Source organism: Neofelis nebulosa, chromosome 13 (assembly GCF_028018385.1).
Source record: "Neofelis nebulosa isolate mNeoNeb1 chromosome 13, mNeoNeb1.pri, whole genome shotgun sequence".
In the NCBI taxonomy this organism is placed as follows: Eukaryota; Metazoa; Chordata; class Mammalia; order Carnivora; family Felidae; genus Neofelis; species Neofelis nebulosa.
In genome coordinates this window covers 4,117,200-4,131,189 of record NC_080794.1, presented here as the reverse complement: position 1 = coordinate 4,131,189, position 13,990 = coordinate 4,117,200, and the positions used below count along the sequence as shown (strand labels likewise).

Here is a 13,990-nt window from a genome sequence, read left to right as displayed (position 1 = left end):
GTAACCAGTACTGGACTATACTTCTTGCCATAAACAATTATGAAACTAGGAAAATATCTTAATCAACTGCTTTCAGATATTGAACAGACAGTGCAAGCCTCCGATCAACAAGAGAAAGGAGAGACACAAGTAAGCTCCATAACTACCCTTGCTTTCTTCCTGGAGACCCTTTCTTATCTGTAGTATGGGGGTTGGGGGCAACACCCAAATAGAGTACAGTTGTCTTGCTGAGCTACGGAGGCAGAATCAGAGTTCTCAGCTGCTAAGGTAGCTGGGTTTTGTGGGTCAGAGTATCAGAAAGAAATGAATTTCACAAGGAAGGCACTGTAAAAATCTGTACAGGGATCCTCTTTAGTAATTGGATGAATATTAACCTGCTGACTGTTAGAGGCAAGTCCTGACAGAGAATAGTAACTGTGGAGGTCTGAACTAAATAGAAAATATGGAGGCTGTAAGGTGCCGAGATGTAGAAATTCCAATCATCCAGCAGAGACACCTTATTGAACATCCCAGGAATTCAACCAAGACCCCAGAAAGACCAAGCTTTAGGAGTAGAGATATTATCACCCCACAGGTCTACTCTAGACACTCTAAAAACAAGTTAAGAGACTCTTAAATACAGATAACAAACTGAGGGTTGCTGGTGGGGTGTTAGGTGGGGGGGATGCACTAAAGGGGTGAGGGGCAATAAGGAGGACACTTGTTGGGATGGGCACTGGGTGTTACATGTAAGTGATGAATCGCTAAATTCTGTTCCTGAAATCGCTATTACACTATATGTGAACTAACTTGGATTTAAATTTTTAAAAAAGTTTCAAAAGGATCAAGCTGGCAGGCTGATGTGCAAATAAATTAACTACTTAACAGAACAAAACTCTTTGAAAAGACCAAACAAACAAACAAACAAACAAAGAAGTCCAGACTGTCAACACTATAGCATCAACAATATCCAGCATATAATAAAAGTTTCTAGATATGAAATTAAGCAGAAAAAGTGGTCCATAACCAGGCAAAGAAAACAATAAATAGAAACACACCCAAAGATGTTGGAGGTAACAGAAAAGAAGTTTCAAACAGATATTAATATGCTAAGGAATTCAGAGGAAAAATTATCATAATGAGTGAACTGATGGAGACTATCATAGGAAAGAGCCAGAAAGTCTAAAAATAAAATCCAATGTCTGAAATGAAAAATTCAGAGGATGGAAGAAAAGATCAATGAACTTGAAGACAAGGCAATAGAAGCTGTCCAAACTGAGGCAAATAATAAAAGGTTAAAGAAAATAGAAACTCAGTGATCTATGGGGACAATATCAAGCATTCTAATATATGTGTAAAATTGGAATCCAAAAGGAAAAATGATAAATAGGGGCAGAAAAAAATTGAAAAAATATTCTTCAGAAACTTTCAAAATTTGATGGAAAATATCAATCCATAAATCCCAGGAGCTCAGCACACCCCAAGCCAGATAAACACAAAGAAAACCAAACGTAAGCACATAATCCTCAGACTGGTGAAAATTAAAGAAAGAAAAATCAAAGAGCATCTGAGATTTTTCTATAATCATTTTGTCAAGCTCATGAGAAAGTTTGAAAAACACTTTACAGACAGGGAAAAAGCATCTGAATTATTAAAATATCATAAGAAATAATGCAAGTCAGAAAACCGTGCAATGATATTTTTTAAGGGCCGAAAGAAAACTATCAACCCAGGATTCTACAGCTAAGGAAAATATCCTTCAAAATTGAAGGCAAAATTTACATATTTCCAGAAAAACAAAAGTTGACATGGTTACCAGCTAACCTCCACTGTAACAAATGTTAAAGGTAATTCTTCAGTTTGAAAGCAAATGATAGCATAGAAAATCAATTCTACATAAAACAATGAAGATTGCCAGAAATGGCAAATATGTTAGCAAAGATGTTCTTTTCTTTTTAAAAACTTTACTGTTTAGAGCAGAATAATGACAGTCTATTATGGGGGTTAAATATACGTTAAAGTAAAATGTTTGACAACAATAATGGCAAGGACATGAAGGAGTCAATATACCATTTTAATAATCTTACAACATTACAGCAAGAGTGGTATGAAATCCATCTATTGCAGATTGCAAGAAGATGAAAATGCACATTGTAATCCCTAGCCAAAATAAAGATATTTTATAATGATTGAAGAGTCAATTGATCATGAAGATAAAACAGTCTCAAAAGGCATACACCTAATAACAGAGGTTTAAGGAATAAAAACTAGGTGAGTTGAAAAATAGTTGAACTGAAGGAAAATTAAAAACACCAGTATAAAAAATGTATGGGATACAACCAAAGCAATGTGTAGAGAAAAATTTACAGCTCTAAAGGTTTATAATAGCAAAGAAGAAAGGTTTAAATCAATGATCTAAGCAAGGAGTTGGCAAACTATGGCTATGAGCTTAGAATGGCTTTTATGTTAAAGGGAGGGAGATGGGGAAGGAGGGAAAGAAGAGAAAGAGAGGGGACGAGGAGGCAGCAGTAATATAGACCATATGTGGCCCCAAAATCTTAAAATATTTACTCTCTGACCTTTTACAAAATACAAATTGGCAACTCCTAACCTACACTTTCACCTGAAGAAACTAGAAAAAGAAAATGGAATAAAACCCGAAGCAAATAAAAGAAGAAAATTAAAAAAAAAAATGAGAGCAGGAAATCTATGGATCATAAAATAAAGAAACAATGGAGGAAAATAATCATGAAATCAAATATTGATTCTGAGGAAATACCTATAAAATTGAAGGAAAAAAAAACTACCCAGACTGATCCAGAAAAAAAAAAAAAAAGATAAAACACAGATTATCAAGATCACGAATTAAGGAGGGGACATTACTACAGATCTTAAAGCATTATAATAATAAGGACATTTTATAAATTTGACAAGTTAGGTGAAATTAAAAACTCATTGAAAAATATAACTTTCCAAATTTGACACCAGAAGAAACAGAAAATCTGAATAGACCTATATGTGCTAAAGCAATTGAATTCATAAGGAAAAACAAAACAAAACAAAAACAAAACATCTTGGCCACAGAGAGAACTCTAGAATCCCTGTCACTATTAATCATGTAAATTGTATTAAACTCTATTACACATGTAAGCAAGGATTATGACCAATATTGCCTTAACTCTTTCGGAAAATAGAAGAGAAAACACTTTCCAATTCATTTCATAAATTCAACATGTATACCAGACAAGGACATCACAGGGAAATAAACCTATAGGCCAATATACCTTGTGAATGTATATATGCAAAAATTCCCAACAAAATACTAGAAAACCACATCCAGCAATATATAAACCTGTCACGTTTCTCCCGGTAATGAAAGATTGGTTTAATATGTGGAAATTCATCAATAGGGTTTACCATATCAACAGAATAAATGGGAAAAACAGTAAAAGCATTTGCTAGAATTAAATACCTATTTCTGATTTTAATATAAATTCTTAGATAACTGGAAATAGAAGAAGACTTTCTCCTTCTGACAAAGAGCGGTTATGAAAAACCTACAGTTACTGTCCTTATGTAATGCTAAAAGACTGAATACTTTCCCCCTAAACTCACATTTATTTAACATTGTACAGGAGGTTCCAGCCTATGCAATAAATGGCCAAAAACAGAATAAAGTCGTAAAGATTTTTAAACTCCCCAAAAGTGTTACCTACACTAACTGTCCCTGCTTTTTTCTCTCCCCTACTGTTGGCTCCAAGCAGGCATCCCCTCCCCCACTCATCATTACACCGACACCTCTCTTGCAGAGATAATCATTCACTTCTGTATGGCCAAATCTCACAGTTAATTCCCCAGGTAATTTGACCTATAAGCATCATTTAACATAGCTGATGTTCCCTCTTCCTTGAAACTCTTTTTTTCTTTTTTAACTTGCCTTTTGCTTCTTTCTGGTTTTCTTCTGACCTCACAGGCCACTTCTAGCCAATCATTTTTTTGGGAGAACCTCACCTCCCCAGCCTCTGAATGGAACGCTCAGAGCTCAGCTCTCAGACCTGTCCTTTCTCCCCAGATTACTTTAAATCGCCCCTATATCCTGATAATTCTCTCAGATGTTATGAATTTCTGCCAGAACCCTTCCCCTGAACTCCAGATTTCTTAATCCAACTGTCTACTTGACATCTCCATTTTGATTAATAGCGAACAGCTAAAACTTCACATATGGAAGAAAAACTTCCTGATCTTCCCCTCAGCCCACCCAAAGGCTGCTCGCCCCGCAATCTTCTCCATCTCTGTGGACAGTCTTTTCACTTTTCACCTTGCTCAGGTCAGAAAACTTCACACCATTCTTCATGAATCTTTTCAACATCTCCCATCCAAATTGGTTCCCAAATCCTAACAGACTACCTTCAGAGAGATCCAGATGTGATCATTTCTCCATACTTTCCCCAATGGCCTTTATCCAAATCACCACTGTGTCATGTGTGTTAACTAACAGCCTCCTAACTGATGTCCTGGCTCCCACCCCTGCTTCTTCTGTAGTCCGTTCTCTGGACAGCAGCCAGCATAATCTCCTCCAACAGAAGTCAAACCACATTTCTCCTAAGCTAAAAACATCCAAGTGTTCTGAGGGACCGCTCCGAGTAGGATCTTTCGCTTTTCCTGTTTCTGGTTCCTATGATCCATGCAACTACCAGAGTACTTGTAAAATACACTAGCATGTATTCGCAAAGCATGCAGCTGGTTTTTTGAAACTAGCTGCAGGATACGCCATTTATTCCTATTAGTTTTTCAGCATGTTAGTTTCAGTCCACCATCCTGTCTGCGGAGATCGTTTTCGGTCACAACTCTGCACTCCAGACAGTGCCAGTAACTTATGTCGTTGGCACACTGTGTATGTTCCCCTTTAAATCATTGACAAAAACGTTGAGCGCCCCCCCCCCAACATCCCTGCTCTCAGTCATGTGAGGTGAGGTGGCAGGTGTGGTCTGCCCTTATGGTTAGGCAACGGAGCTCTTCCAGAAAAGAAGCAGGGAGCTTTCCATCCTGAAAAACACATCAGCACGTACCTACTTGCTCTCAGACATCTCCACCTGCTACCCTTGTTTAGTCTCCTCTCTGCTCAGCTGTGACCTGCAGGTTTCTGGTAAAGATGTCAAGAGTATAACTGTACTGCCTTTCAACTTGGTGTGCATGAGCACCGTGCAAGTCTGTCTCCTCTCTCTCTCTCTCTCTCTCTCTCTCACACACACACACACACACACACACACACACACACACACACACACACGAATGGGGAGGAGCTGAGAATCAGAATGGACACGAATGAAGAAAAGAGTTAATGACGATGAGAACGGTGACTTATTTGGGAATTTAAGAATTAAACAATCCTCCTGATTCCCAGACTTTCTTCGGTGTCTTCCCCTCCAGGGAAGGCCGGGGAAAATCCATTGTGAACAATCCAGTGACTCCTTGTATAACTTCCATCTTGTTTGTGCTCTGCCAGGAACCTACTGCCAGCAGAGAGAGGTCGAGGCCATCATGGAAGGTGATGAGGACGACAGAGGCTGTTGCTGCTGTAAACCGGGCCACCTGCCGCACCTGTTGTCCTGCAATGCCGCATTCAACCTCCGCTGGCTCACCTGGGAGATCACACGAACACAGTACATCCTGGAGGGCTACAGCATCATAGACAACAACGCAGCCACCATGCTACAGGTTTTTGACCTGCGTAGGATCCTCATCCGATACTACATCAAGGTATCGCTGCTCTGGGCCCCGGGACACTTGTCTGAGTAATCATTCGGGGCTGGCTCAAGAGGCTCCCAAAGAGATTTGCAAAAGGCTAGATGCTACAGCTTCTCCTCATCTTCTGAATCTGAGACCCAGCTAGGTTTGGGAACCACTGGTTTTGTGAAAAATCCTCAAGGGCTTTGAGGTAACCTGGAGCTCACGCTTTGAGTCACAGCCTAGGCGTGGCCACTAATAGACAGTTCCTTTCCTTCCCTAAATCGGTGTCTTCCTTTCTAACACAACACAGCTATGGTGATGATGGTGACGATAAATTGAAATGTCCTGGAAATATCACTAAACCTCAGCATTTACGTGCGACAAGTTACCGATTTAGATGCTCTGCAATTTCCACCCTAGAACCAGAATTATTTTTTGAGCCTAAAATAAAAACTCAAAAGTATAGCGAAATGATCCAGTTAGGATTAGTTATGACGGCCTTTCTTCCTCACTCGTTTGGGACTAATGACATAGTTTTCCTGTTGCTTTGGGGCCACGTCTGCCTAACCCATATTCAACCTCAGAAAATGTGCCGGTTTGGAGTGAAATGTCCTGGGAAACAAATATGAACCTTGAACGAGGGTGCAGAGGGACAGTTGGGTCTAACAGCGGGGAGGACAGTCTGCGCGGGCTTCTGTTCATAGGGAGCACTTTGCATGGTGGGAACCCCAGGTCCTGGTCCTCACAGGGGTCCACATTTTAATGGCATTTAAAACGAGGATGCTCATCCGTCTGAGATCCCAGACTCCCTGCCAGCTGAGGCTGTGAGAGGTGGCCCAGCAGAAATGAGGAAATACAAAGTAGGCAGATAACACAGGTGCCTGAAGCTTCAGGAGTCTCAACCAACTAAAAGAAAGACGTTTAGAAATTTGGAATAGCTACCGAGGAGAGCCCCACGTGTGCGTCAATACTGCTCAAGTTTACAGGAAATAGAAGACAGACTGTAAAGAGTCAGAAGGTTAAATAATTCTTGAGCATCACACCCCAAGGCAGGTGTAATGAGAAATGTTCGTGAGACCCCTTCCTGTGCGGAATATTCAAAACAAATTTAGGGGTTCGTATTCACCACCTTCATGTGTGCCGAAGGGGTGCAGGAATTTACAGCCCCTCCTCACACAAAACTGTGGCTGTTTTGCCCAGCCTTGCATACATCGGGGAAGATTTGGGAAAGCACATCAGGGAGTGGTGACCTCCTGCCTCATGATTCCACGGTCTGCTCCCTTGGCCATTATAAACTGCGCTGCAAGACGTCTTTCATACAGAGTCAGCCCTGGGCAGACTCAGCGTCGCAACTGGGGGTAGAGTTGGGGGGTCACGAGATAACCGTGGCACGCTGGCGCGAGAAGTGTGTTTCTGTCACACGTGAATGAAGAACGGAGGGGTTCTGTTCTTGGCTCTGTTCCAGGAAGTCCTAGGGACCCAGGTTCCTTCCAGCTGCCAGCCCTACCATTTTAAGTGACTCCCCCCCTTCATGTTCCAAGAGGTAAGCCCCAGGCTCCAGTGGATGGAGGAGCGGACACAGGAAACAAAGACCAAGGGCGTGCACCAGCGGTCCCCTCGAAATGCTCCTGGAAGCTGCCACATTACATTCCTGGTGACTCCCAGGGGCCGGAAGGTTGTCCTGTGCCAGCAGTGAGGGGTTAGGAAAGTGCATTCTGAGCAGCCTTGAACCCAGAGAGAAACCATCTGGAACTTTCCACCGTTGTTTCTGGTAGAGTTTCCACACTGCCACCCATCTCCCCCTTTGCACACGCATTCCGGTACCCCCCGTCCCCACCCCTGCCAGACTTCCTCCTCCTGCCCTTCTCTCCTCATGCTCCCTGTGCTCACAAGCTCCCTTGGGGCCCTTGCCCGGCATTCACCTCACCTGCATCTTCCGGCGACTCCCTCAGCACAGGAGCCACGAACGCCCGACTCCTCTTTGGGTCCCCAGCGTTCGGTGTGGCGACCTGTGTGTTGAGGTATCCAGGGAATTTTTTGGACTGAATGAGCAAAGGTCCCAGGTAATGTGGATCTGGGGTCCGGGCCATAGAGTCCGGGTGGATGAGATCCAGATGTGTTCAACACTGAGCCACATCTCTGTGAATCGGGAGCTCCCCATAAACAGCCTTCCCGTGAGCGAGACTTGTAGGCAGACCCGGCCGCACATGATGGAGCCAGCAGGCCGCCACGAGTGAGAGAAGAGAGAGGGAAAGGATGAGGTGCCCTTTCAGGGTCTCCCCTCTCGGCTTTTCCAGAGGCCTTGGGGCACCACTCCCTTGAGCTGGTAATTGGATTGATACTCACTTTCCTCTTCTCCTGCCTCCCAATCCCCCGTATGTTTTGTAAAATGACAGTTTACTAGTTTCCTGATAAACAAGTCCAGGATAATGTGCAAGCAGCCGAGGCTGAAGGAGCTCCCCCCCGCCCCACCCCCGCCCAGAACCTGCCAGATAATATTTAGTTTGTGGGAAAACAATGCCCCTAACTCTATTTTCCAAGGGGGGGAGGCGAGTGTCAGGTGGGGTAGGAGAGGCACCCGGCGCAATGCTTCGTTACCTGGCGGGGCGCTGCTCGCGAGCTGGGGGCAGGCCCCTGGCACCAGGCTCCCCGAGTAAGCTGGCTAATCAGAGACTTGCATGTCTTACCCAGAAATTCTGACTCCGTGGGCCTGGGGAGGGGCCCTAGCCCCCGTATTTTTAAACTCATTTCCCAAGTGATTTGATACACAACTAAGCTTGGGCACCACTACGGACATATTTGTGCTCAACAGAAACAGAATTCTCTTAAATTCCAAAATAGTGCTCAGGAAGAGCCCAGGTCGGGTGGCAGGTGGGTTAGTTCCCAGTAGCATCAACGGGCCTGTTCATGCGGGGCTCTCTCTGCCTGCGGCACTCAGTGCTTGCCCGCCCTGTGCTGTGGGGTAGCTCAGAACTTGCCCCCGCCCCCCCCCCCTCCGTGGAGCTAGTTAAAGAAAATCTCAGGGGTGCCCAGTGGCTATCAGAACAGAAGAAACAGCATTTGAGGGTAAAAACCTTGGTTACTCAGGGAACAAGACTGCCTTTGTTATTCTGAATTGCTCAAAGTTTCAAGAGTTGCGTTTCATTCTTTTTGTCGTCATTGTTGTTATTTTTATTGGGCAGGCAAATCAGAAAGGAAGAAAGGCATGGAGTATTTCCATTACACAAAAGGATTTCTTTTTTTTTTTTAATCTCCTAATAAACTGGGTCAGTTCCCCCACCCTGTAGGAATATACTTGAAATCATTTCCTTCCTGACGACTGGAGGGTTTTCTCTGGTGCCTCCTCCAGCTCCCCTCCACTTATTTGTGTTGAAAACCCTCGGAGCAGTCAAGGAATCTGCTTTCTGCGAGGGCCTGGTTTTCCTGCCGCCGTCTTTCCTGTCCAAGCCTTTCAGAAAGGAGATGCGCTTATCGCTGGCCTTGCAGAATGAGAAGCGGAAGACCGCACGTGTGGGTCTGCCTGCCGGGGCCCCCTTCCTAGAACGAGCTGTCTGATAGAATATGCTGATCCACAATGAAAATGAGAAACCAGGAGAATCCCTGCTGGAGGAGCCAGATACGGTGGATTAATTCAGAAGAGGTCTCGCTTTCCACATGGTTCTCTGCCGTCCATTCATTCTCCCTGTCCTCACTTACTGGGTCGACTTAGTGTCGTATCCGTTTCATCCTGACAGATTCGGAAGGATTTCACACTGTTCGTTGACTCTGTCTCCCCGACAGGATTTCTGCCTACGTGAAATGGAAATGGAGTATGGTTTGCCACCGTTGGGTGTGTTGTGTTTTCTCCGGGGCGAGGGGAGCGGGTTCCCCTCATGCACTGGGGAGCTGAGCCGGGGCAGCACTGGGAAGTCAACACTGCAAGGTTCTGCCAGACCTGGAGGAGGAAGTTTCAACCTCTGGGATTCAAACTCCTCATTAAGTATGCTGACTTCATCGGTCTAGGGGGTTATTTTCATTCCTCCCTAGAAATGAGTAAAAAAGTAAACGCCCTTCAAGTTTTGTTTGTTGTTCCTATCTGGTACATGTGATTGGGACATATTGGGGAAAGACCAGACCAGATGTTTGCTACAGCCAGATGTTCAGACAGACCCAATTTCTTCGTACCCTTTGTAATCGTCAGCTGAGACACCTTGCCTCTGGCCAGTCACACATCCTCCTGTGCTTGTAACTTTGGGTCAGCTGTTTAAACCCCCACATTCATAAAAGCTTTAAATTATCCTGCCAGCAAGTCGGCTGTAGAAAACCCTACAGATCCAGGGGCCTCTGGGTGGCTGTTGGTTAAGCGTCCAACTTCTGCTCGGGTCGTGATCTCAGGGTTCGTGAGTTCAAGCCCTGCTTGTGCTGACAGCTCAGAGCCTGGAGCCTGCTTCAGATTCTGTGTCTTCCTTTCTTTCTGTCCCTCGCCAGCTTGAACTCTGTCTCTCTGTCTCTCTCAAAAATAAACATTAAAAAAAAAACAAAAACCCTCCAGATTCAGAACTGACATCTTTGAATATTGGAAGGCACTCTGGTGGCCGCCACAGACTCAGCGGTCTCCTGGCCCCACATGCCTTCTGTTCCCTCACCCGTACCCCTCACCCCTCACCTGGGCTGCTAGCACGGACTCCCTGAGCCTCAAGCCCCTGGATGGGTAAGTCCTAGATCCAAGGACTTATATGCCAAATAGAAGTTGTGTGCCAGGCCACGTGCTGAGTTCTTTATACTCATTGTCTTGTTTGAAATCTCCGAAAGATGAAGAGAAGTGGACTTTACTTGCACCTCTGTCCTTTCTGCCTCCCACTCAGCCTCCTGTGGCCTCCTCCTTCTTCCTTCCCGCTCTGTCCCCTCCCTCCTTATACTGAAGGGACTTCTCAAGGCTGACGGGGTTGTCCTGGGTGCAGTGCCGCAGGAACGATAGAGCGTGTGAACCGCGGACTTCATTGTCCCCGCCCCACCACTTTGGGGTCGGGTGGGGGAGGCTTACAGAGAATATGCCCCAAAGAAGGCAGGCCACACGCCATGAGCTGCACGCAGATCAGCCTTCCCGAAGTCCAGGCTGCCGTCGGTCCTAACAGCCGAGAACGGCTGAGTCCGGCCTTTGCCGTCATTTGGCCCGAATCCACGGACCCCGTGCGTCCACCCACTCACCTGCTCAAACTCCTCAGATAACCTGAAACCGGACACTCATCAGCAAGCTCCAACCTTGGTGCTCCGGATCTCGTGTCCCAGCCGAAGGGAGGGAAGAGCAGGAGAGAGGGCAGGAGCCTGCCTGGAAAAGTATGTCTCTGCCTGCTCAGTCACGGGGGTCAAGCCACCTACGCCCTGGCCAGGTCCGGGCCGTGTGGTTTCCTTTCTGCCTCCTCCCTTGGGAAGAATGTCTTTTTATAATCAGAGAGGGCCACGGGGCTTGGGGCCACGGGAGCGTGCATCGCTGCCTCTTTTGCACCAGACGCCGCCCTTCCCTGTTGCTGGCGATTCCCAGGTGACATACAAGCCACGTTCCCGGGGCCGCCCCAGCCTCAGTGGCACTGAGTACCCCTTCCAGTTGCCTGCGATAATAAAGGGTACAGAAGGCTATAATGAAGGTATACTACCACTGCTGCCGATGCACCCACATCCGAGTTGGATTTTCGTTTTCTCTGTGACAGTTTGACTTCTCCAGGCCGGGCGCTAGCCTTTCTGAAGGACGCATTCATTCGCAAACTGCAAGATGGCTTTCGGTAAAGCTGTGACTTAGAAGAAGAAAGCCCGAGGGTGGCATTTTCCCCAGTTGGGATATTCCTCAGTGGAGTGTCTGTCTGATGGAGGGGAAAACACGGGTTATTTTGAAGGCATCACAGATGTCCACTGTCTGGGCACCCCGGATTACATGTGCATGTGTGTTTCAACAATTCTACATCATAAGTACTTTCCATAAGAGTTTTGTTGTTTTTGGGGGCGCCTGGGTGGCTCAGTCGGTTGAACATCGGATTTCGGTTCAGGTCATGATCTCGAGGTCTGTGAGTTCGAGGCCCATATCGGGCTCTCTGCTGACAGCTCTGAGCCTGGAGCCCGCTTCAGATTCTGTGTCTCCCTCTCTTTCTGCCCCTCCCCACCCTTCTCAAAAATCAATAAACATTAAAAAAACGTTTTTTGAGAATTTTGTTGTTTTTGTTCATTAAACAGTCTTTGGCTGGGGTCTCGGGAGACGGTCTGCCCCAGTGTCTTCCAGCAGGATCAGCCACCCGTGGCCTCCACAGGAGCCTGTGGCAACCCAAGGGTGTTCTTGTGTGTCTCTCTCTGAAGGGGTAGGGCTGGCTGTCATTCTTCCTCACCATGGAAATTCTATTCTGGTACATTCTGTTAGCGTTCTGTTCTTCCCACTTCCCTCATCCCTGTGGTGACCCCTAAGACAGGACACTTTAGAATGTCTCAAGTAAGTCCTAAGCATTAAACCTGGCAGGAAATGCCATGAAACCAACTATGTCTCATACTTCCCTGACATTGATTTACTTTATGAAATACAATAAATAAGAAGTCTTTGCGTCTTTCGAACGGCTCTAAGGGCTCAAAATCTTGCTTTCTGTCTGCAGAGCATCATATACTATATGGTAACGTCCCCCAAACTTCTCTTGTGGATCAAAAACGAATCACTTCTGAAGTCCCTGCAGGCTTTTGCGAAGTGGCATTACATTGAGCGTGACCTCGCAATGTTCAACATTAACACCGATGATGACTACGTCCCGTGTCTCCAGGGGATAACACGAGCCAGCTACTGTAACGTTTATCTAGAATGGATTCAGTACTGTGCGCGGAAAAGACAAGAGGTAGGTCAGGGAGGTGGGGGCTGGAGGTACTGAATTAAATTTAAAAAACAAGAAGCATTTATCAAGTCCGTCTCTTATACTGTATGGTAGACAGAACATTAGCATCTGGATAAATGTTTATTTAACACTTAGACAAAATTAAAAGGAAGAATTCACATACCACGTTCTCCAATAGAGGAGCCTTGAAAGTATATTTCTCTCTATACTGTGCTCAGGGTTAGCACCGTTTTAAGTGTCTGTCATAGCTTTGAAAGTCTGGAAACTTCTTTGTTTAGAGCTGCTTGTGGAGCTTTCCGTACAAAGGATATCTGCCGAAATCCAGAGGATTTGCCGAACATATTGAATTGTGGCCCTGCAACCGATCTGTTTAGCCATCAAGATGGCCCATCTCACTCCGCAGTCGTGTCTCTTGGGCATTATCGCCCACATGCTGAGGACACTTCCGGAGATGAATGCAGCCTCCCAGAAATGAAACCAAGGACAACAGCTTCTAGAAAGAAGAGGAGGAGGGTCGGCCAGGAGGAGGAGCTGGGGGAGGAGCAAGGGAGGGAGTCACTTGACTTTGCTTCCTGGGATTTGAAAAGCCGAATCCACATGCTGTTGATAGAGACAGTAGATCCAAAATGAATACACCCTCCTTAGCAGTGATGAAGTACGCCAGCGGACTTGAGGGGACAAACCAAGTTACGACACTAACCCAGGCTCTCAACCTTTCCGCGAGTGATTAAAAACAGGGCGCGGAAGGAGCAGGTGGTAGAATCTGCCTTCCCAGGTGCAGCAGAGAGAATGTGTGCTGATATCTTAACCCTTGCTTAGCCTCTTCAGGTGGCTGAGGTGTGCAAAGAATCTACGGGTATTCCGAGCTGTCACCGCGGTGTTCCTCTTTCCTCATGTGCTTCCTGAAATTGTTTCATTTGCCCTGCAAAAAGATATTTCGGCTCTTTCTTCTGCCTCTTCCCCGCCTCTCTTTTTAAGCTGACTTTGGATGACCCCTTAAATCTAGTTGTTGATTGTGGACTTAATGGTCAGTTCAGTGGGCTCCTTGTTTATAGGGAGAACAGAAAACCCTCACCTGCACGTGATAGGCACGTCTTGCCCCTGCATTGGACGGTGCTAAGGTGGGCATTCATTGGAATGTAAGCCCTGACCCTCTTCCCCTGACGCGCCATATTCAAAACTCCAGAGAACTAGGTCAACAGGCACATGTTAGCCCCATCTCTCCTCCGGAGTTAGCTTCCTCATTTCAATTTTTTTTTTTCCACGTCCAAGCACGAGAGAAACTCTGCAGGAAGCAGAGGGTCCCCCAACCCTGGGGTATTCTAGTCAACTCGGTGACCACAATGGCTGACGAACAACACCCCTGACACTCTACCTTTATGATTCTGTGTCCTTGCCTATTGGAACCCGTGTGAGAGTTGAATTAACATCCTTGCTCT

At 45.8% G+C, this 13,990-nt stretch overlaps 1 protein-coding gene across 4 annotated transcripts in view; it reads left to right on the top strand.

The window, feature by feature from the left end:
* Positions 1 to 13,990, top strand: part of PCNX2 (pecanex 2) — a 303,842-nt gene that overhangs the window by 260,843 nt on the left and 29,009 nt on the right. For all 4 annotated transcript variants that reach the window (XM_058696163.1, XM_058696164.1, XM_058696165.1 and 1 more), the window contains exons 26-27: positions 5,486 to 5,739; positions 12,321 to 12,554. In XM_058696163.1, the coding sequence (XP_058552146.1) occupies positions 5,486 to 5,739; positions 12,321 to 12,554 (488 nt within the window). The remainder of the gene's footprint in view (positions 1 to 5,485; positions 5,740 to 12,320; positions 12,555 to 13,990) is intronic.